Source organism: Brachionichthys hirsutus, chromosome 11 (genome assembly GCF_040956055.1).
Source record: "Brachionichthys hirsutus isolate HB-005 chromosome 11, CSIRO-AGI_Bhir_v1, whole genome shotgun sequence".
Taxonomy (NCBI): Eukaryota; Metazoa; Chordata; class Actinopteri; order Lophiiformes; family Brachionichthyidae; genus Brachionichthys; species Brachionichthys hirsutus.
In genome coordinates, this window is record NC_090907.1 from 2,061,980 (window position 1) to 2,085,631 (window position 23,652).

Consider the following 23,652-nt stretch of genomic DNA (forward strand, 5'->3'; position numbering starts at 1 on the left):
TCATCATGATGCTGTTCCCAAAGACAGAAATAGCAACTGGTATAACAAGTCTTGCATAGTGACGATAATTAACGTGCCATTCACGTCTAAAGACGTTTTGTGAAACCCAAACGTTCAGACATTGAAATCTGCCTCTCTTCAACGGCCAATAACCCCAGAACGAAAAATGGTAGGAACACACTTTGTCTTTTTTAGGATGAAAGAGACTTTAATCTTTCATGTGGTCACGTAGTCATAGTAAAGAACATTCTGTGGGGCTTGGATAATCGGGGGAAATGCGTGGAACTCAGCCTATAGCAGAGCTGAAAGTGGCTGGCACTGAATGAGTTAAACGTGGCCAGAGTAAATAAACATTATTAAAAATACGTAGGTCTTGTTGACTGTTGGCATAAAAATGGAGCTTATCGTATCTTGAAGTGTCCGTATCACCAAAGGAATGGGGGGATCCAAAGTGAACGCTTAAATAATCAGACATTTGAAATATTATTTTATTCTAATCAATCCAAATTACAAACGACAGGGTAAAAAAACATTCATTCACTAAATCGGCAAATGGTGTCACTGCCGTCTAAAAAAACCCAAAGCTGCTCAGCAACAACAAGACAGAGGTCTATTTGAGCTGCAGACGGGACGTCCACAGTGTCGCTGTCCATTATTCTGTCCACCTGTGTCCACAGTGAGGGGCGGTGCAGACATAGTAGAGTCTCATGGCGTCCTGTCAGAGGAAACAGGAGACTTTCAAAACAGGAGACCCTCCTTTCATTTTCATGATGGGTGTGAACGCAGAGAAACTCTTTCATTGATAAAGATCATTACCTCAGCCTTCATACTGTGAGACTGGAAAAACACCGCCTCCTTGTGTCCACATCTGAGAAGACATGCAGAACCTCGATTTGAACAGGACCTCAATAAATTAACAGTTTACACCCAAAAGGATGGAAGAACACACATTCAGGTTCTCCTATAAAAAACAACAACAATTGATACCTAGAAATTTGTTTTAACAGAATTATTAATCAATGCATAGCGCCAAAGAAAAGTTTTGTAACCCCCCCCCCCCCCTCCCAGGAAGGATCCACTGAATGTTGCACCAAACAAACAACACATGAATTATTGGCCTTAAAGCAGATGAAACATCATAGTTATATTATGTGGGGTCTCCAGAGGGAATGGAGAAGGATCATTTATCGCGGTGAAGCTCACTTGGGACAGGGGTGATCCTCCGTTCTCGGGAGTGTTGGATCTTGAGACACATCAGCGATTATCTGCGTCAACTCGCTGGAGGGAGACAGAAGAAAGACGCTGGATGACAAACGACGAACTCTTAAAGAGACCAACGTACAAAAAAAGTACCGGGAAATATTCGTACTGTAGTCAGTCAGAATCAACTGTAAAGTAACTGATTTAGAACTTAGCATTCTTGTGGACAATAAAGATTTATTTTTGCTGCAGCTCAAACTATAGCTGACAGTGATTTAAAATATTCACATCACTACATTAAGGGAAGAAGCAAGATTTTTGAGCGATATATTAGTCAATTTCAAGCAAAGGGGTGTTTTTATTTATGAGACATGGTGGATTCTCTACTTACTCGACCTCATGGGTGATCTTGTTGACATAAATACAACTGTTGTCTGCCTCTTGTTGGTAGTCACAGTTCCTGCACTAAGTACACACAGCATTTAGGAAATTATTACAGCCATTCTGATTAAAAATCAATCAAACCACATTCTGGTAGCTCTGCAACAACGCCATCACATTATAGGACAGAGGCTTTACCTTGTTTACAGGCCTGGGCGGAATAAGCCTAAATATTGTCACGCTTGGACTGATTTCTGATGCGACACTCCCAAATGGGACAGACTTCAAAAACCCCCACGGCTACGTCAACATGAGCAGGATATATTTTATACTATATATTTCGTAAATTTAACAAGCATTTACTTACCGCGTAAAGTAAAATACGGTTCTCCTTGTCTTCTTTAGGGTATAACATATTGTTGCTGCGAAACAAAGTTAGCGTGTTTAGTGTCTTACAGGTTAAAATACTAAGACTGGTGAGTTAGCACCCACGCTAATGCTAACCCTGAACGTTGCAAATCGATCTAGCTTGAATTTCCTCAGCCCTATTTGGCTTTAAACGTACCATTCCTGACAGAACCGGATGCCCACAAATCCGGGCTCGTATGTTCCGGAGTCTAAATCCATCTGAAAAACGATTCGTTGATGGTAAACCTTGAAACGTACTAGATGTAACGCTACTCCGACCGCTTCTTTCTTCAAAACAGTCCAAGTGCGCATGCGCAAAACTTTAATGTGGTTAGCGCAATGGTTTCTGAGACAGCGCTACCCAGCGGTGGGAAGACGGAATAACAGACGCTGATTAAAAGTCTTACAGTATTTTTTATTTAGATTATTATGATAGTCATGTCAAAGACGACCCCCCCCCCCAGAAAACACATTCTTTGTAAAAAAAAAAAACCCAAATGCCCAGTTAACAATATATTTGCACTAATTTTAAAAGGAGGTTTATTGACAACAGTGGGATTCTCACTGGAATATAGGACCCAAAAATAGTATATTCCAACTTTAAAATGGTGACATATCTCGCATGCCAATTGTATATTTAGCTTATATGAAGAGATTTGTTATTTGGTTTGATATTTTCCAAACTAAATTAAGTCCTATTTTTTTGTCCATCTTGATATGTGCTACTCTTTCATAATTCTTTAGAATATGCTCATTTTAACACCAGCCTCATCAACCCAAACGAACCCCTGCGAAGACAGTGTCGTTATCATCAGTTGCAAAGATATCGTTTTTACCTTGCCCGAAGACATTCACCGACACGTCGTCTTTTTTCGACAGTTTGACCACACTGCTGATACTGGCCACTTGGCTACATTTATCGGGCAGAGAGGTGTGATGGAGAGAGACGACCTTCTCTCTATTTTTATATATAGCACAATGTCCACATCCATACACAGACATATGCACAATGAAGTGATAGACGCCGTCCACGGGGCAGGAGAAGATGCCTGTGTCCCGATTGTAGCCTCCTCCCTGGTTGAGGAGCACAGTGCCGAACTTGAGCGGCCCGCTGTGAGTTGGATAGCTGTCATCTTTGTGCAATATGGCTGTGAAGGCTACGGTGCCTAGAGTGGGTAACATCATCGCGATTACGGTGTGTGAAACGGCACGTAATCTTTTCCAACAAGACATTTTCACTCAGCACTCGATCAGTCTCTCATGAGTTAAAAAGTCAAAGCGGTTTTGATTTCTTTTTTTAATCTGAGAGAAGAAGGTGGGAACGGAACACGAGAAGCACGTTGACTATTGTTAACTGGGTTTAACTCTCTTCAGTGTGATTCTGTGAAATACCAGCAGGCATGAGTTACAAAACAATGTTTAAAATCTGTTAGTTACCTGATGAAGACACGTCTCCACGCCTTGCTTCATCGGCCATTACGAAAACGTCTGATGATGCAAGTCTGTTGAAAACGCAGTCACAACACAACACCGGCAAATCAAATGTGAACACGCGAGATAAAAGAGAGTAGACATGACACAAGGTCACATGGTGATATGGGACAGACAGGTCACAGGGTAGAATAATATTTATTGCTTGTTTATAGTATGATCAGCGCAAAAGAAGTGCAATTCAGTCCTCTTTGTGGATCGCAGCACGAATGAAACAACGGCAACTGGGAAGAGAAGAGCTTCTCACCTGTTGCCGCCTCGCAGGAGAATTCTGCAAATGTTGACGAGACAAGCCGAGACACAGGCAGAAGTTGTTCATCCGGTTTCCAGGAGCAACCTATTGATTACGCTTGAAGTCAAAGATGATACCGTACAAAAAAACAAAAAGGGAAAAAAAGAATGTTTTGATTTAAACTACGGCTCTTTTCTCGGTGCATCAAAGCTGAAAGGTGCGGACTGGTTGGGGTGAAACTTTATTGACGATGACGATGCTGCAAATCAGCCACAATCCTGACTTCAGATACGTTTACCTGTAATCAAACCTGATTGCTCCATTTCTTTAAATTCTATTTTTTTTTTATCAGCTGCCTTTAGTGGAGGAAACGTGAGATAATTGCAGATCTGGGCAGGTCATCAGAACTGCCTGAAACTTCTTGAACAAAATCTCTTCTTGCATTCCGACAGGCAATTCGCAGGACACCTCACACTGGTGGTGAAGTTGAGACAAAGACATCCTCAGGATTCAGGATTCAAGATTTAAGAATTGACATGTCTGCTCAGAAATAGGAGCGTTTCACCTTTGGATGATGACTTATGATTTGTGCCAGACTTCTCTCTATTATTAGACATTATTCTCATGATTACCTCCTATTATTATTATTTTTATTACGTATATAAATACGCTATAGGTCTGTCTTGCAGTGATGAACAAACATTTGCCTTTGCCCATCTGTTGTCGTAGCACTCTGAGGCGATGGCAGAATGATTTCCATTGTAGCCTTTATTTATCTTAGTGATCATATTGCATATCTTTCCCCACTGTGACAACGACGTCTGAAGTAAAAGCACATCAGCAGCAACGCTCCTGTCTTTTGTTACCATAACAGACAGACCATACCATAACAGACGAGCACCAGTTCATTCTGATATTTTATTTCTCTCCAGACAAGCAGAACTTGTTATCTGAAATCAGAATATCATCGAGGCGTCGAGGCAGCTATTAAGATCCTGCATTAGAAAGACATCACATCACGTAATACCCCGTGAAGCTGGTCTCATTGTCCTCTGTGGCGAAGATGTCCAGCTGCCCCTGATCCTTCACGTTGACCCAGACGGCGTCTTTCTCTTCCAGTCTGACCATGCTGCTCATGCTGGCCACCTGGCTGCTGTTGTAACTGAGCCGATCTTCATGGTTGACGTGACGCAACGACACGACTTTGGCTCCGTTCTTGAATATAGCACACTGTCCTTTTCCGCAAACTGTCATGTGCACCATGAAGGAGTAGGAGCCCCTCAAAGGACAGGTGAAGATGCCCGTGTCAGGGTCGTAGCCCCCACCCTCGTTGATCACCACATTGGAAAACTTCAGGACTTCAGAACCTTTTGGGTAGCTGTCCTCGATTTTCATCTTGGCGGTGAAGGCGACGCGAGGGCCTGAAGCAGATCAAGTTAGTGTCGGCGATTAGATTCTGTACACAGTCGTGTACATTTGAATATCGTGCCGGGGAAGACAAAACAGAGAAGGAGTGAAGGAAGTCAGTCGTTATGCTTCTAAATATTGTAAAGGCTTATTTGAAACTGAAATTGAACACAACGAGGCTGCAAACGTTAAGCATTTGTATATTTAAGCAAGCACTAATTAAGTCTTGTACATATGGAAGACCCAGGACACGCCTGGGAACGCCTTGGGATCCCCCCCCCCCCCCCCTCCCGGAAGAGCGGTTGAGGAAGAATTTATGGATCAAGTATTTACCGTGTCGACAGCCATCATCATTTGCCATGAACGGAGATGAGGACGGCCTGAAGAGGTGTCTGTTCATAGATAATAAAAAGAGAAAGAAGCGTCTGCCACTCTTTAAAGTATTCCCAGATCCCGATGATAATTCTTCCACAAATAAAAAACAAATCTACATACCCAACAAAGAGATCCGTAGCTGCTGCTGCTTTGCAAAGGAGTGCCGGGGATGTTTTTCACCAGTTGAAGAAAAGACAGACAGAGATGTTGTTTTTCCAGTTTGACAGGTTGGCGCATGTATCGATTATAATTATTCAAGTAAACGGCATCGAGAAGGAGTCTTTCCCGGAGGATTTGGTGATCAAAGTGCCCTCGCAAAGAAAATGAACTCTGAAGCCACCGATCAGATACATTCAGTTGAGAGTGAAAGGTTTTAGATGATTTAAAGTTAATCCAGTTGCTAAACGTGAAAGAGACGTGACAGGATGCTGCGATTCCGTCAGAATTCTTTCCATTGTTTTGCAGTGATTTGGTGATGACAGGGTTGTGTGTATGCAATAATTACAAACGTGGGCGTTTGTTGAGATGGAATTCCCGTGGCTGAGTTTTTCCATCTCGGCCTGCAGGCGTGCCGACGTCGATCCTCATTCTTCAACACCTTTTAAAGAACATGTATTTTGCACTATTATTTTTGCAGAAACCTCAAGTTGAATGAGATATTTTACTCGAGCCTCTTCAGTTCACATGCAGTTCATTCTTAAATGGAGCCGGGCCCTTCATTCAGTTGGCTCTGTGGCAGGATGCAGCATATTTTCATCCTTGGCTTCCCGACTGAGGACAACCAGACTGAGACGAAAAACCTCGAGTCTGACGGTGGAAAATTCCTCGTTAAGCACAAGTTTTCAGAAGTGATCCTGATGTCTTGTGGGATTCAGAGCATTGCGCTCCGCGGTATTGCAGCGGATGATGTGTGAAGCATATTCCAGCTGATGTTGAACAGTTAAAACTTTTTTTTTAAACAACTGTGAGCTTATACAAATAGCGACATTCGACATTGCAATATGCAAATGCATCCCAACGACATCTTATGGAAGCTCTGTCTCGTCGGCAGCATTTAGGACATGCATAAGCGCATAAATACATTTGTAAGCGTGTTTTAGAACAAGAAAAGAGATGCACATAATGCATCATAAAATCAATTTATTATACGTGCAATCACAGAACATCACTCACAAATAACAAAAGACATTTCATCAACCTTTCTGAGCCATCCGTGCCGCTCATTGTGATGAGCAACACGGGTTTAAGGTTTAAGGGCCTCCATTATCCTAAATAAAAGCCAACAAAAGCAGTGTCGTTCTCTTCTGTTGCGATGATCTCGTGCCGACCGTGACCCCATAAATTAACCCACACCTTGTCTCCTTTTGACAGCCGCACCGTGGTGCTGATGCTGGCCACTTGGCAGCATTTATCAGGGAGACTAGTGTGATACACCGACGCCAGACTCGCTCCATCCTTAAATATGGCGCACTGAGCCCGCCCCAGCACCGACATGTGCAGGATGAAGTGATACAGCCCCTCCAACGGGCAGGTGAAGATCCCTGTCTCGGGGTTGTAGCCGTTTCCCTCATTGACCAGCACGTCCACGAGCTGCAGGACGCCGGCGTGGTAGGGGGTGCTGTGGGCGACGTTCAGCTTGGCGGTGAAGGCGATGACTTTCCCTACGAAGGTGTCAGAAGACACATTAAGAATGGATAGCTTGGCTGTTCCTGTGGATTACTCTCACCAGCTGGTCAGAGACTCACTCGGTGGGATGTCAGGAACAACATTCTCATCCGTCTTTGGTTCCTCCGGAGTAGGTTTGCCTAAAACAGAGACATCATCAATCGGTACTCGTTTTGGGTTCTGTTATCAATGATAATCCAAATCCCAGCAGCCTTCTTGGGTTTGCCGCTGCAGGTTTGCCATTATTTAGCATCCGTAAATCTGCAACAGGCTTATTCTGTCATCTGTTCTCAGTCTGTTTCTCTTCTCTTTAGGATGATTTCCGTGATCATGTTTTTATAGTTCGTTAGCCTCATAGCATAATTGCCCATCATCGACAGGCATTAGCTCAGATTTAGGCAATCATGCTATCAGGCTAACGATTTGCACTTCTGCGTTTAGGTTGGAACAAGTAACGTAACGCTTTGAAGGTATTAAGATTCATGCTGCTAAATACAGAGCATGCATTTTACTACCATGTTATTGTTAGCTACCCTTTCCAAACATGTGTTCTAATATAAAAGGTGGAATAAAGATATGAATGAGTTTTGCATATAATAATAAAAGGTAAAGTCTTCACCACCGCCTCCAGACTTCTCTACACGACAGCAGAACCCTCCCATGACTGTTTGTTCAGTGATGGCCTGAGGAGGTTCTGTCAAAGAGAGACATGAGAGATACGTCTACATTTACTGTAACACACACACACACACACACACACAATATGCTCTTGGATAAGAGAAGATATGCATGCAAATACTTAGAATTCTATTTTTAGTTACCAAATGTGCAAGATGTTCCCGTAAAGCAACGTTTTTACAGCGTTGTCAGACGTGGACTCATGCTGACCATTAAGAGGAGCTTGCTTCACCCAAACACGAAAAAGAATCATCGAGGAGATCCTTACCTGCTACTCCCGTGGAAAAATGTGGCCGCTGTGCAGCTCTGGCAGACAAGTCGAGGCACTGATGTGTGGTTTTTCTGGTTTGCAGAATGCTGCCCTTTAATAAAGCGCGGAAGCATTTAGAAAGCGTTTCTGTATGTAATTAACGCTGCGTGAACATTTATCACCATCTGATTGGGAAGTCCTGGATACAGCGCTGCCCTCGAATGAAAGTGAGCCACAATTACAATGCAATGATCAATTATATTAAACACTGACTGATTTGCTGCATGCAGCATACAAAGTTAGCATATAATTCACAATACTGCATACAATATCCGACACAGTTGGCGCTGTGAACTAATTTTCTGGGTTACAATCTGGGCTGTGAAGATTTAACTGCTCTCCAAATCTGGTTTTCAAGGACAGAGATTAGATTTAAAAAAAAACAAATCACCGGTTTAACTTTGTAAAAAAAAAAATGCAAATATAAGCAAAAAATAAACCAATTATGAGCTGCACATCTATAGGGTCCCGTCCAAGCATGTGTGACATTCAATAGAATTCTATAATGCTAAACCATTTTGCATTTTATCAACAGTCCTTGTTACTGTCAGTTTAGCTCCTCAATGCCCAAAAAGTTCAGTTATACACACAGGAAATACATAAATTCACCCATAAAACATTCGATGAAATAAAAGAAACACATAAAAGTAAAACTGATTTATATCTGCAGGGAATATGAGCAGTTATACATGAAGATATTTGTAAATGCTTTATAGCCGTGTAATAACAGTGTACTATGCCTGCTTTTACACGTGATGGGAGCGCACAGGTCGTGATGGAGTTGCGTACAACAACCAGTATGATAGAGACTATGCAGACTCAGGATGCTCTTCATGCTGCACCGCTTCATTCAGCACCTTGTCCCATATATAATCTACTGATTTAACCTACAGCGGGGATTACAGACTGCTGCTAGCAGTGCTCTGTCTGTTTAGCAGTAGTTGCAGCCTGTTATATATCCCCTCCCCACCCCTGAGCCCTTGATCCCTGGGCTAATTCCACAAATCGTCCAAATCTAAATCCACTGATGGAGCAACAGCACACGCACACACACATGGGAAGAGGCATAGAGGGGCGTGGGATGCAAATATGGACGGGGCAACAAAAGGTATGCTTCTAAAGTAAAGTGTAATAAGAGCGGGGACTTGGGTCATCGATGTGCCCTAAGCGCGTCTTTACCAGCGACCAAGTGTGCCAACTCATCAGAGGGGACTATGAAGCATGGCTGACGTCACCCATCCGGCCTCTGTAATCGAAAGAGACTCTAATCCCGCTCCTCTCCAAAGCCTGGCGGTGGGGTGGGGTCGGATAGGGAGGGATATTGAGAGAGACACGAGGAAAGAAGTTGGTTACGGGACTCAGCGGAGTGCATGAAAGCTTTGGGCCAGCAGGGAGACTCAACACTGACCCAGGGCTGACTGACAAAGACAACCACCTTCTGAATCTGCTGAACTCCTGGAACCCCTGAGAGTTTTGGAGACCCTTCTATTCCTCCATCCAGGCTTCGTCCTGGAGGCCAAAAGCCTTCCTGAGAGCTCTGAGGAGGAGGAGGAACGTCGCTCACCTCCTCCTGCATCCCACCTCAGCTCACCTGCACAGCCAGGCTTCACCTCCATGACGCCATTCCAAGATGCCGAAGACAATTGCCTGATTGCAAATGAGGGGTAAGGATCTCCTGGAGTTTGTTCACGTATGCGTGTGCTGTGTACGTCTATTTAAGGTATGTTATCCTTTATCTATAAATATCTAAGGGGTTTCCCCCCCGGCTGGTTTCCATTCTACGTGTCTCTGAACTGACATTGAAAGGTTTATCTTGATGTAGATATTAAACGACATGGCAAAACAATTTCACAATCATTTCCATGCAACACCTTTACTGGAATTTTTAATCACATCTCAGGATCTGCAGCGGTTGAAGAGCGATTGTGGCTAAAATAAAGATTTCTTCTAAGAACTTTAAATGTTTCCCTCTTATGTGGGCTTGAAGAATTGAAATATGGATAAATATAGATACAATAAAAATACAGACCCCATATGCCTACTGTTATTTTATGCAAAAGTATAAATAGCCTCAAAAAACAACAAAAATGAACAAAATGTAATTTATTTAGAGATAAAATCCATAAGACGAGGTAAAATATTGATCTGCCCTGGCAGAGTGGAGCGATCAGCAGCCCCGTAAATAGGGCTGACATGCCATTTAATAAATACAAACTTTCATTCTGGTCAAATATTGAGAGAAGGAGCGCTCATCTCGGCTGATGATGCAAAAGTATAAAATAGTCGTTCTAAAACAGGAAGCCCCGCTCTAAGGGGAAATCAATGACTTCAGCTTTTTGCATATTGGATGAGAACAGCAGCTGCTTTTAATGAACAACACATTTGCTTTTAACTGGACAAGGAATGAAATAAATTCAGGTAATTAAAGATTATCTGGTTGAAAGGCCTCCTTCCTTTCAGCGCCGCTAGTTTCCTCTTCCTGTTGACGTGTTAGGCGTGAACTCAGATGCACACGCCGACACCTAGATCTGTATCTCAGACGCATACATGCCATTCAAACAAGGCTTGTCTGAGTTAAATGTTAAACTACTGGCCCTCGTCGGCGCTTCAGCCATTTTAGTGTATAAAATAACTTTATTCTAAAGGCTTTTAACACAGTTCATTCCATCCTCTGTGGGAGTAGCTGCACAAACAAACGGTTGATTGTTGACTGAGCTGAAAGATGCAGGTATTTGTAGAGATACGACAGGGATTACATGGAGGTTAAGCCTCCTCCTCATCATCATCATCATCATATCGGCTGAAAGTTTCCCCTCCCAGGTGGCAAACAAACAGCTTAGCAGGACACAGTTATCAGCGGCGTAATATCAGAAATTGAATGGTGGGGCTGCGAACATTCAGAAGTGGGTCAAAAATGATAGAACCCCCCCCCCAAAGCTGATCCTATTTAGTCGAGAACAGGCTGTCCTCGTTTTGACTGCTGTGCAAACTGGCTTCGCGTTTCTTCATTTGTCTTATTATACAATGAGCTCGCTATACAATATCGATTGGAAGGCTGAAATCTGTCACGTTGAGGCAGTCGGCAAAAAGCAGCTCGGATGAGCTCCATCCAGCAGTGTCGTTTTGGGCGAGGCGGAATGACAGAGGTCGAGGATAGGAGGAAGGAAGATGAACACACTGGCGGAATTATGAAATTCTCATTTTGTTGCAAAATGCCACGCCAATAAATTGAATTTGAACATGCACTTGAATTCTGGAGTGGATCCTGACAATAATATTTCTGCTATTTCTACACAATGCAAGAAGCATTATTTGGCCTGCAATGACTGTGAAACCAATTGACATCAAACTTGTCAGCATATATGCATGTTCAGAATGACAATGCTGAGCACATTCTGCCATGCTTACCGTCTAATTCATTTCCTGGAGGATCAGAGCAAGGTCTAAAAGAAAAACACAAAAGGAGGTCTGCGTATTAGAGCCGCCGTTCAGCTGAAATTTCATTAAGGAGATTTAACAGCTCGTGTCATCACAGCAGGCCGCAGACCGACAACAAACCGCGATCGGTACTTAGAGAGAGAGGAGGAGACACAGTGAGAAAAAGAGAGGAGTAAAAAGAGGATTCAAACAGATCCTCAGTCCTTCTTAATCCCCCCCCCCGCCCCCCTGCATCGAGACCACAACCAGACTGACGGTGGATGCGGACAACGGCCCATGCATGGGATTATTTTACAGACATTGTGGACCCAACCCTCTCTGATAAACTTCACCTGATCAGGGTTTTGATAGTTTTCAAGGCTGAGCGGATCAAAAGCACACTTTCACTTCATCAGGAAAACGCAATTTGAGTTCCAGAGGATGTAATCCATTTCTGGTATCAACCTCTAATCTGGATGTGTTTCGCTGTGTGTGTGTGTGTGTGTGTGTTGGAGACTCACACACACTGGCACACTCGCACACGAAAAATCCGACCAGCTTTGGCAAATCAGATGTAGGACAGGAAATCTCCGGCCTATCAGAAGATGGAGATGTCGGATGTTTGTGTAATTCAGCTAACGCTGGGACATGAGGGGGCAGCGATGGCGCTTAGCGGGAAAACCGGATGACGCGATTTCATCTGGCATCCAAATACATGTTTGGGTAGATACTCAAATGATGATAATGATGAGAGAAGACTTCTTTACTGCTTGCTCCTTCACGGCACGTTTCTTTGATTCCTCTGCAGAGAGATGGATGAGGTGAGCGCTCACGATGCAGACTGTGAAGACATGCAAAGAAAGGACCAAAGAGTGCCGTTCCAGGTATCTGAGCAGATTGATCAAGTCATTATTGAAAGGCTATACAACCTGATCGGGTTTGGTCTGAGTCGCTCCCCTCTGGCTTTTCCCCCCCAGATCTTCCCTGACCCCGTGGAGGTCGTCGTGGGCCCCGGCACCGCCGCGAACAGCCTGGGCCACGACCACGAGAAGGAGCGTCTCCCCTCCATAGTCGTGGAGCTCACGGAGGTGAACGAGGTGGAGAGTGGAGAGCTGCGTTGGCCCCCGGAAAACATGGACATGGAGGAAGATGAGGAGGACCTGTTCTTGGAGCAGTGCATCCCCCCGGCAAACATAGCAGACTGGGGAGAGGAGGAGGAGGAGGAGGAGGAGGAGGAAGAGGAGGAGACTTCAGTTATTCTCAACCAGCAGCAAGGCTTGACACTAATTGGTGAGCCGGACATACTTTATAAAGTGAGTTAAAAATGACCTTTAGGAGGACTCGTTCAAGTAGAGAACGAGTAGGCTGTGTGCTATTTTGGTTTTATGGCTCATTTGAGAATATTCAGTGGAAAATCTGACTCAGCAGCGGCTCCAGCGGATTTACCGCAGAGCGTCAGCATTTGTCTGTCACCACACTTCTCTAAATGTTGGCAGGAAAATATATATATTCATGAGAACGCTGGCCGACACGGCTGAGAAACCACCGTTGTGTGCGGCGACCAAACACAACAGTACACCAAATGATCTCTTCTATGGCGCCACATTTTCAACATTCGGGTGGCAAAGTGTGTGTCAAATTCTGTCCTTACATTATAATATGACAGGATGCGGCCTTGTACCTCCAGGGAAACTGAACCCAACACATTTGCTAGTTGCGCTAAAGCGCTAACGACCAAACGTGTGATATTTTCCAGCTAATTTGTGAGCGACTACACACTGTAGCTTGTACATGCACAATGGCATGCAAATGTTTAAATGTCTTAAAGACTTTCTTTCCCCCCCCCCCCCCCCCCAGATCTTCAGTCAGATGCGTTCAGGGACGACACCCCCACACTGCCGCCAAGCAGCGCTCCAGCCCTCAACTGACTTTACTTGTGGAAGCCCTTCCCCTCTGATTATATAACCTGCAAGGAAGCATCCAAACAGTAACCTGGCAACGAAGGGGACGGAACACAGCAGCTAACAGTAGGAAAATGGCAGCTGCATTGGCTACAGAAATTTGAGCAACATTATGTCATGGCTTTTCCTTTCTAACTTCCAAAAAAGATTTTCTTACTTCTTTTTGCTGGTGTTTGTGGTTCATTTCCTCTTTTGTTCCCTAACTGAAGGGCTAACGGAGAAGATGCTACTATTGTTCCTTTTCTGCACCTCATCCGTCTGCGACACTAATAAATAGCCTTTGTGGAATGCGTCTGTGGAGATTCCCAATCATCCGGGTCACGGTGGATCGACTAAACATTGACTTAGGAAAAGCTTGAAGAGGTTACTTCAGGACTAAAGAAGTCCTCTTCAAGTTTCTTTATCATCTTCCTCAAAGATCATTTACACACTTTTGAGGACGTTTATCCCGTCACACTCTTGACGTAACACGATGAGGCAGCTGCTTTCCAAATCAGATGTCTCATTGTGAGTAATTGAAGAGACGAACATAAATCACTTGTTAGTGGCTAAAATTTGCTGATGCAGGCTGAACGACAAAAAAAGCAGTTGTGGTTGTGTTATATTAATCTACGTGTTGGCTGGTTTGTGAATAACTTGCATATGTTGTTGTATTCCTGCGAAATAATTATGAATTTGACAATAAAGACTTTTGCCCGACTGGCTGTTGAGGGTCTATCTTACTAACTACTAATTTGTTTTTGAAACATTACCGTGTAGATCCACTTCGAGCTTGCTATTAAAAGCCTCAAGTGCAAAAAAAAAATGCAGGCAAACATTCGTAAACTTTTCTTCCTTCTACTTCTTTTGTGAGAACTAGAGGAAAGATGCAACCGGTGGGATTTGAGTGTTTGAGCCGTTACGTCACGCAGAAGTGAGAAAAACTTTCCGCTGGAGATAAAAATCGACTTTGTTGACAGAGAAAAAAGAAAATGTCAGAGCATTCAAATTGTTGATACACACCATATAAGGGATTGATTTAGCTTCATCTGCTGATTTGATTGGATAGAGTGAGAAAGTGGCAACAGAAGAAGAATCCATTTTAAAATAATTTTATTCCGAAGTTCTGCATTTTTACAATCCCTTGAATTTAAATATGAAGCATGAAAAGGAATTTGTTTTACGATGATTTTTTTGAGTTATACAACATGTCTATGAAAATATATCCACTTTGAACCAAAACATGCCTCTTATATTACTGCCTTTGTTTGGGTAAATAAACGGTAACCATTCAGGATTTCAGTCGAATTGAGGGTCAGATGGAAAAAACAGTGCAGCTGCGAGTGTTCTTAAAAAAAACAAAAAAAACAAACTAGTGTGCTTATGAGTGTGTGAGGGTGTGTGTTTGGGGTGGGGAGCGAGTCAGACACATTTAAAAGGAGAAGAGCTCCAGACTTTGCAGGCAGCAGAGCGTTTGTGCAACATCAACCGCTGAAACTGTAAGTTGAAATATCCGCAAAAGCTATATGTATATGTTTTGAAAATAAGATTTTAATTTAATTACAATTTCACTTTTAAGTGAGCTGATTTAGGAAGTTAGTCTTTTTTTATTATTGTGCATACAACATCTTGCATGATTAAAAAAAGGTTATAGCTCTGTATGTTGAACCACTTTTACAGCCCAACATGGAACACCCTGATGCAGACTACCCTTATGCAGACTACCCTTATGGAGACTACGACAACAGCACCGCTAACTACACTAACCCAGCGTCCAACAGTTACATTCCGGACATTCTACCGGCCCAGGTCGTGGCTCTGTTCTTCTACAGCCTTGTGTTCCTGCTGGGTGTCCCTGGAAACGCGATGGTGATTTGGGTGACGGGGTTCTGCATGCCCCGCTCTGTCACCTCCCTCTGGTTCCTCAACCTCGCCCTGACCGACCTCCTGTGCTGCCTCTCCCTCCCTCTGCTCATGGTCCCCCTGGCCCATGACAACCACTGGCATTTCGGCTCTCTGGCCTGCACGCTGATCAAAAGTGTCTTCTACCTGGTGATGTTCTGCAGCATCCTGCAGCTGGTTTTGATCAGTGCGGACCGCTGGATGTTGGTCAGCAGACCAGTCTGGTGTCAGAACAAGAGGCGACCCAGGCAGGCTGCCTGGGGGTGCGTTGCCGTTTGGGTCTTGGCCTTGATGGGAAGCATCCCCCAGTTTGTCTACACCAAGGAGATTAAAGCAGGTAGGAAAAAGAGGGAGTGCTTGACGTACCACACCACCCTTAGTGCCTGGCTCATCACCTCCTACCAGTTCCTGGTGGGGTTCGTGATCCCTTTCCTGGTGATACTGGTCTGCCACGTGCTGGTGTACAGGAGAACAGAAAGCGGACTCTCTCGAGGTCGGGAACGCTCCAAGCGGACACTGAGAGTCATCATGGCCGTGGTGCTGAGCTTCTTTCTGTGCTGGCTCCCGTTGCACATCGTGGACTTCCTCACGCTGGTTGTCCCTCGAATGTCGGTCCACAGCCCTGCTGTGTACTTTGCACAGGTTTTAACTCTCTGCCTGGCATATTTCAACAGCTGCCTCAACCCACTGCTCTACGTTTGCCTGGGCCGGGGCTTCAAAGTCAGCATGAACCGCTCTCTGCGCAGCATGTTCAACTTCATCAGCGAGGACCCGGCGATGAAAGCGAGCGTCACAAATGTCGACACCAAGAGCACCAGCAATGAGAAGGAGACCACTAAGATCTGAGGGAATGCAGGCTTTTACATGCTGTATGGCGTGTTATTGTAAAAAAAAAGAAAATGCTGCATTTACACGACTGGGGTTAAGCCAGGGGTGTTGCTACACATAAAGCGCTGCCGGGGCACAAAGGGCCCCAGTACACCTTCCATATTTGTTTCTGAAATTCCTGCTCCATGTGTGGAATATCCTTTTGATGAACAAAAAGAACCGAAAGAACTGGTGAAGTTGAAAACATACAGATGTTATGAAAATATTTACTGCAACACCTGTATGTGTTAAGATTCCAAAGATGTTGGGAAGGTTTAAAAAAAAAGAAAAAAAGAAAAGAAAAATCCAACCACGGACCTGCTTGTGGTGAAATTACTGAATTGTGATTTTCAAATAAGAAAAAAATGTATCACTGGTCAAAAGTGTGTCTGGCGATGCTGACCTTTTAAAGGAAGTATTTTTAGGCAGTTGTCCTGGAAACTGTAAAGGACTAAATCAAGATAGCAAATGAGGAACGAGGCGTTCTGCAACATTTCCTGTAAACGTTGCGACAAAATGCATCAACGTTGCACAAATGGTCTGTTTCTTTTTATCACTTATCGGATCCAAAAACTGTAATATGTTGAAATGACTATTTTACATAATCAGCCATAAGTGTTTATCTTATTCACCAAAGCCCCATGATAAACTGGGAAACTTGTCCAGGGTCTATCCTCCCATCCAGTGTCAGCTGGGATGGATGGATGACTCCTTCTGTGACAGTACCACATGTGACCACACGAGGGCGCTACCCTCTAAAGACCTGCCAGATTTAGGCAAATTTGAAGAATCCTTAATATACAGTATTATGCTTTAAATTATGCTTTTATTCTAGGGCAACAACATTAAATAGTCAATAAAAAAATTACCAAAGTTAAGCACATAAATGCTTTTATTTACAAACTACATTCATTTCAAACAAGGCCACATGGTATTTTACAAAGAAAATACATATTTACAAAGGTTTGTGTCTCTGTGCATTCACACATTTATTTACTATGGCCTCCGTAACATCCAGACTCAACTTGACGCTCGCTGGATCCTGGCAGAAGAAGAACTTTAATTTAGTGTGAAAAATTCCCTTCTCAGCGATTCATTTTTGAGACCGTGAGAAAGTCAAAAATGTGAATTGTGTGATTTATCCGCAATGCAAATGATTTTCAAAAGTTTCAAATAAATTATGAGATTTGGTAGGAAAATAAAGGAACCGCTAAAATTGCACGACCAAATTAATTACAATAAATATTATTAATTGGTTGCATAAGCTGTTGAGAATCTCAGTCAGCTAATACTGCTAAAAGTGAACTTTTGAGGATAAAGTTTTCAATGAGGGATTAATATTCAACAGTCATGAATACTTTAAGCTGTAATTGTCCGGAATTAATTAGTAGGATTCTGTCTTTGTATGACCAAAATAAATTAACAAAAACTGCCAACGAGATAAAGTCAACCAGACTGAAAGATGATCACTGGCAGATCTTCAATGTCGACATCCACGTAATATGACTCCCATTAACTCATTAAATGCCATTCACATCTCTTTGAAACCTGAACTTTCACTGCCAACCCTGACTTTGAAATCTGCCTCTCTTCAATGGCCAATAACTCCGGAACGAAAAATGGTAGGAACGCACGTCGCTAGAGCGTGAAAGACGAGACTTTAATTTGGTAGGTTGCATTTGCGTAGTCATAGACAATAATATTCTGTGAGGCTTGGAATATCGGGAAAAATGGGCGGAAACTGGGGCACTTAGAGCGTTGCCCTGACGGTGGCTTTACGTCACAGCAGTAGCAGATGTGAGTTTGCTCATTTCCTCACACAGTGGTCATGACTTTGAGGGACCCTGAGCGGAACCTGAGGATCTTCTTTTTGAGCGCATGTGATGCTTTTATCTTTACAAAGGCTTTTGGCTGAGGAGGCGCTTTGGCTGCGGCCTGCGACGAAGGTGAGGACGAGGAAGACGTGGAAGCGATGCGTGGCGGGAGCTGCTGGGGCCACACCAGCCCCCCGCTTTCATCCGAGTCGCTGGACGGAGAGCTGGAGGCCGGGGAGTACACCTCGCTCATGCTGGACTCGGACTCGACGGGGACGCCGCCGGCGTAGCCCTCTTCTCCCTGACAGAGGGGCGCTCTCTCCTGACAGTCTCCCTGGCGGTGTTGGCTGTGCTGGTGCAGCTGCTGATGGTAGTTCTGGGTTTGGGAATGGGGACAGTAGTGGCCATGTCGGGTCTTCCGGTGCGATCGCCTTTGTGCCTGCCCCACCAGCGACTCCCCTTCATCCTGGCTGAGCTCCACATTGGAGCACCAACGCCGGCTCCCGTTCTGGCCGCTGCTGCTCAGGAGTGATCCAAGGACTTGGCCTTCGTTCAGAGAAAGCTCGCCTCGGCCTTGATGCCGCTCCGTGGTGCTGTACCTGCGCTCGGGCAGCACTCGCTGACCCAGGAGGCTGTTCTCAGACTGGGATCGATCGGTTTTACCACTTGATTTCTTTGCTCTTTGTCGCTCGTTGCGGCTCTTCTTAGAGTTTCTGGACTTGGAGGGGTCCGGAGAGGCGGGAGCTCGGCTGGGGTTGGGCCGCTGTAGGTTGTAGTGTCTGGGGGAGCTCCCGGGGGTATGGTACCCTTGTCCAGGGATATACTGACCACTTAATAAATTGTGTTTGCGATGAATAGGGGGTTGTAGTTGTAAGTAATTCTGGGGGGATGGGGGTTCACAAGAAAGGTCGAGAGCCCCAACACCACAGTTGGGGTCCAAGGAGGCCAGAGGTGATGGCGTCTTCTCAGCCAGGGAGTGTGGCCTGGGCTGGGGGTAGGGAAGAGCCAGATAGCAGTCTCCCTCCAATGATGGGGCGTCTCCTCCACAGGCCTCCCTTTCCAGAAGGTCACAACCCCAAGTCTGGCTATTTGGGTTTGCCAAAAGGTCATCATGAGAATGGAAATGGGGGTCAGGAAGGCGTTGCTCCGTGGTCCTCTTCTGCAGGGAGCTGTGTCCAGAGGCGTTGCAGTATGGGGGGTCAGGGCTCAGGGTGGTGCGAGGCTGACAGGGTCGTGGTGACTGGGTGTGGCGCTGGAGGAGACCCAGGATGTAACCTTCCACTCGCATGGCCTGCTGGTAGTCCTCTTCGGTGATCCGGTCCTCCGCAGGCTGCGCCTGCCAGTCGTGGTCGGCGCCGCTGAGCTCCCACTGCCAGGAGCCGATCGCTGTGCCCTCCTCAGCGATGCCCTCCAAGGGCGGGTAAGGGGCAGAGAAAGAGCGGGGCAGGGTGGTACGTACGGCCGGGGCATCCGTTTCTCCACTCAGCATGAAGGGGTCACCTAATAAAAGACGCTGCATCACTGAAGGTTGGTTAAAGGACACAAAACACCAGACTCTACTCTTTCCTTACCCACTGACTTCGGCCTGCCATCGGCGTAAGCCCAGGAGGACGCCGTCTCTGCGAGCTCAGAGGAACACCATCTTCCTTTTGGCAACTGACCCTCGCTCAGCTCGTAGAAACCTCGGAGAGAGAGAGAGATGAACGGCGGACGGATGGTTGGTTCATTTGTCACTGATGATTCCAGCTAAAAGAGGCTGCGTCAGGTTCGAGCAGGGGATAAACGCAATCCGTAGACGTACCAGGAGTCGGTTGGCCGTCGGCTGTGTCTCTATCTTGAGCTCCGTCGTAGCATCCGTCGTCGGCGTCAACCCTCAGCTCTCCCACCTGCTGCTCCAGCGCTTGCATCAGACCCCACGGGGAACTCTGAAGGGCACTCTGAAATGCAGAGAGACATAAATCTAATGCCATGTCGAGAATGATTTTGTCCGTGTCAAACTGTCCTTGCAACGGCGTTTACTACTCTGGCTCGGATTTGTTTCGGTGCTCAGATATCTGCGAGATTAATTTTGGAAATTTGCATAAAAGGTGCTTTAAATTATTTAATAATAATAAAACAATGATATTACCTCTTCCAAAGATAGAGTTTTCAGTTTGAGTGGATTGAGTCAGAGCATGATGTGAAAATGGATAATGACTCTTTCATATGAGGCTTCACGGGTCGATGTGGCGAGTCAGAACATGAATAATTCAACGATCCACAAACGGGACGGGGGGAGGGGAGGGTGGGGGGGGCGGCTACACAGAGACATGCACACCATCCGGATACAGAGACAGAAACATAAACACAATGCACACTTTATTCATTATTAACTACAGATTGTTTGCTAAATCTGAACATTTATTTTTATTTTGCATCTGCATCTTTTTATAAGAGCAGTTCCTCACCAGGCGATGCATAAACTAGATTCAATAGCGTGGAGAAAACCTGGCCTTTCTTGCCACCTTCATGCCCCGGCGACTCCTGGCTACAGGAACGTGCTAGTCAGATTGGAATTCATGTGGATTATTGGGTAAATGCGTCTCCTGAACGCTGCCGCCATACTTTGGCCCTGACCAGTGGAGAATCTCATCACCCTTCTGCAGATGTATGGATGTAGAAATCTTCAACCAACCACCTCGCTTTGAACACCTGCGTCCTCATGGTTCAACACGCACACCCACCTGGATGCACATACACATGCATACACACGAATAGCCTCCTGCTGGCGGATGTGGTACCGTCATTAGGAGCCTTCGTTACCAGGAGATTGATGTCGCCCTCGTTTCTCGGTGACACCTTGGTGCCGACCGACCGGCTGTGATGGATGACCTATCAGACACTCGCTACGGTCCTCTGCACTTCAATAGGGTTTGCGCAAATCTTTGCATCTGTGCTGGTAAAAAAACAGACAATTAATGGCCAGATTGATCAAAAATAAAACTGCCTGGTGAGAAATCTCAAGTTTGTTGGCTCCAGGTGTTAGAACATCGGCCTTTTGATTGGTCAGCCGATTCATTCCATTCTATAAATAGCTCACCTGCTGCTTAATTGGTCCAGACATTAATGTCTCACGATGCTCCCTTGTCCTTTCATGGGCAAAGTAACAATTAGATAACGCCACATTCACAGCTCAGCCTGTGGATTGGGTCTCGGCGCATATTGTAACTCTCAAAACCATCATATATCCAGACAACCAGCCCATGCAAACAGGAAACTGCACGTCTGTGGAGTGATCTTGAGCTCTGGATCCTTTTGTCCAGTAGACGAGACGCGGCCATAATGAAAATGCCGTTGAGGGGGAAATTGACCCGAGCTAACCTAAGCTTCACCCGCGACACGACCGCTTCAGCCCAAAGTCATTCCTTTTGTGTCGACAAGGGCTCTCATTGTCTTAGTATAAAGAAAGCATCCCCGTCACTGCATCAACCAGATCTGCCGTGGCGGAGAGAAGGAGCGAGGAGCTTGTGATTTATAGCTACTGGTGCGACTTGGAGAAATAGCTGGGAGGAGGGGAATCTATTGGAGATCAATTAATCAATGATGAGGATTCACACAATTGATTTTGCTGCCATGCCTACAGATACTCACTATATTTACACACACACACACACACACACACACACACACACACACACACTGTGGTGGCGGTTATTAAATTATAATGCTGCAAAAACAAACAGGCCTTTATGGAGGAACAAACCGAGCAAACATAACATTTTAGCAGCGCAGCTTTTGGTGCAGGCCCCGGATTTTTTAGGCCAGTCTTTGATTGCGTTCTATTATTGATGGTCTCATGCCGGCTTACGGTTTCATTACTGTTTTACTGCATCTTCTGCTCCCAGCCAATGGGGGATGGGGGCGACTGCATGGGGGAGACAGGGAGGGACACGGTGCAGCCGGATACACCCACAGAGCGGGCGCATCAAGACCACCCGCTCTTATAGCCGGTCAACCTTTCCTGCATTAAACCATATTTCACATTATCGGGATTTTATTTTGTCGCTAGAGTGTCACAATTGTGTGTTTTTAAAAATATATATATCATTCACTAAATTATTTCATCCTCCACTGGCTGGCATGACAGGAATCTCTATTGAAAATGCATTTGGTGAAAGTGTGAGATGATCAAAATATAGATACATGTCTTAAAATAAAATCATTTTCGGATTGACATATAGAAAATACATTCCGATTCTTGTCATTAAAAAATGGGAATTATAAACACAAACTAGCAGTTAAAAGGATCAAATGAAAATCAAATACAAATCAGTGCTAACATTGGTTGAATCAGTGAAAGTGGAAAATTATATTAATATATCAGATATCCAGGAGAATTTAGGAATGTTTCATTCTTCTAGAATTAAGGGCTGGAGAGAGACAATAAAAAACTGACATCTGAGAAAAAAGAAGAATAAAGCACAATATGGCGCTTGAGGAGGATATTCTGGGGTCGCCAGGTCAGGAATGGCAGGTCGGTGGAACAGAGCGCGCAACTCATGTGAAGCTGCGCTGCTGGACCGTTTATAATGAAAGCAATGTTGTGACTGGCGACACACTGAAAGGTCTGTGAGAGGCTGGACCCCCCCCCCCCCCCCCCCTCACACACACACACACACACACCACACACACACACACACACATACTTAACTAACCCACTCCTCGCCTCAGAAAGATGCACATTTATTGCTTCACCAATAATAAGGCCAATTGAATTTTAATGATAAATTCCGAGTTGACCGAACGCGCAGAAACTCAGCCAGTGTGCAAACATCCATAATGAATGGCATTCATTAACATGCCGGGACTCTGCCCTACATGCGGGCTCGTCGGCAGCAGCAGGCGGGAGGGTTCTGGGTTCTGGGTTCTGTGTTCTGAGAGACGCGCACGCGGCTGCGCTTGCGTGACATTTGTGAAAATAATTGCCGACGTGAATCAGACAAATTGCTTCGTCTGCGTGTATTTTCAGGAGCCGATTAGCTGAATAAATAACACAAATCACACCAAGACTTTCTGTTGGGTCTTTGTGCGCCATAACAAAGCAGATGAAACCAGCCAGTGATCCATACAGTGATTAATCACTCTGGAGCCGTCCAATAGGCTTTGTGATCTGATGCTGCTTTAGCGCAGGGACGCAGCAGCACAGCCGCAGAAACAAAAGCCAAACATAGTGCAGGCACGTTTACGCACGGACAACTCGTGCAAATAAAGATCACGAAGGGAAGTGTGGGGCTTCTAAAATCACCTCTCTGCGCAGACACACGTCACGCTCTCACGCACAAATCACGCGTCGACTCCTACTCTCCAAACACGCGGCACGCAGGAGCCGTGAGGGAGGTCAGAGCGCCGTGCTTTCTCAGCTGCTGTCTGGCGTCCCGCAGCTGTCAACACTTCCAACAGCACGCACAGTATCCAGGAGAAAAGGCCTCTCAGCATGTCTGGGGCCACGCTCGTGTCCGTGGCGCACATGCGCCCTGGCAGGCCCCCACTGGAAAATTGCACGCGTGACACCGTGAACTTTGCGTT

At 45.2% G+C, this 23,652-nt stretch overlaps 6 protein-coding genes across 6 annotated transcripts in view; 2 read left to right on the forward strand and 4 right to left on the reverse strand.

Moving 5' to 3' along the window:
- Positions 1-470: 470 nt before the first annotated feature.
- polr2i (RNA polymerase II subunit I) lies at positions 471-2,747 on the reverse strand. Its single transcript, XM_068745434.1, has 6 exons — positions 2,147-2,747; positions 1,949-2,003; positions 1,592-1,665; positions 1,204-1,278; positions 817-868; positions 471-715 (listed from the first exon to the last, which is right to left on the reverse strand). Exons 1-6 carry the CDS (start codon positions 2,299-2,301, stop codon positions 653-655), a joined length of 474 nt encoding a protein of 157 aa, XP_068601535.1. The 5' UTR covers positions 2,302-2,747; the 3' UTR covers positions 471-652.
- A 1,761-nt stretch (positions 2,748-4,508) lies between these two features.
- Positions 4,509-5,659, reverse strand: LOC137901589 (complement C1q tumor necrosis factor-related protein 5-like). The gene is made up of 3 exons (XM_068745634.1): positions 5,615-5,659; positions 5,453-5,511; positions 4,509-5,133 (listed from the first exon to the last, which is right to left on the reverse strand). The coding sequence occupies exons 2-3, from the start codon at positions 5,478-5,480 to the stop codon at positions 4,724-4,726; spliced, it is 438 nt and encodes a 145-aa protein (XP_068601735.1). The 5' UTR covers positions 5,481-5,511; positions 5,615-5,659; the 3' UTR covers positions 4,509-4,723.
- A 1,037-nt stretch (positions 5,660-6,696) lies between these two features.
- On the reverse strand, positions 6,697-7,876 carry LOC137901608 (complement C1q and tumor necrosis factor-related protein 9-like). The gene is made up of 3 exons (XM_068745653.1): positions 7,779-7,876; positions 7,240-7,299; positions 6,697-7,155 (listed from the first exon to the last, which is right to left on the reverse strand). Exons 1-3 carry the CDS (start codon positions 7,819-7,821, stop codon positions 6,758-6,760), a joined length of 501 nt encoding a protein of 166 aa, XP_068601754.1. The 5' UTR covers positions 7,822-7,876; the 3' UTR covers positions 6,697-6,757.
- A 1,970-nt stretch (positions 7,877-9,846) lies between these two features.
- lbhl (LBH regulator of WNT signaling pathway, like) lies at positions 9,847-13,492 on the forward strand. Its single transcript, XM_068745894.1, has 4 exons — positions 9,847-9,867; positions 12,373-12,448; positions 12,542-12,854; positions 13,422-13,492. Exons 2-4 carry the CDS (start codon positions 12,377-12,379, stop codon positions 13,490-13,492), a joined length of 456 nt encoding a protein of 151 aa, XP_068601995.1. The 5' UTR covers positions 9,847-9,867; positions 12,373-12,376.
- A 1,698-nt stretch (positions 13,493-15,190) lies between these two features.
- c5ar1 (complement C5a receptor 1) lies at positions 15,191-16,252 on the forward strand. Its single transcript, XM_068745705.1, has one exon. The coding sequence runs from the start codon at positions 15,191-15,193 to the stop codon at positions 16,250-16,252; it is 1,062 nt and encodes a 353-aa protein (XP_068601806.1).
- A 1,836-nt stretch (positions 16,253-18,088) lies between these two features.
- LOC137901662 (dapper homolog 3) overlaps positions 18,089-23,652 on the reverse strand; it is a 5,937-nt gene continuing 373 nt past the window's right edge. Inside the window, exons 2-4 of the mRNA XM_068745706.1 lie at positions 19,889-20,024; positions 19,659-19,769; positions 18,089-19,587 (exon numbers count right to left, since the gene is read on the reverse strand). Coding sequence (XP_068601807.1) covers positions 18,089-19,587; positions 19,659-19,769; positions 19,889-20,024 — 1,746 coding nt within the window. The remainder of the gene's footprint in view (positions 19,588-19,658; positions 19,770-19,888; positions 20,025-23,652) is intronic.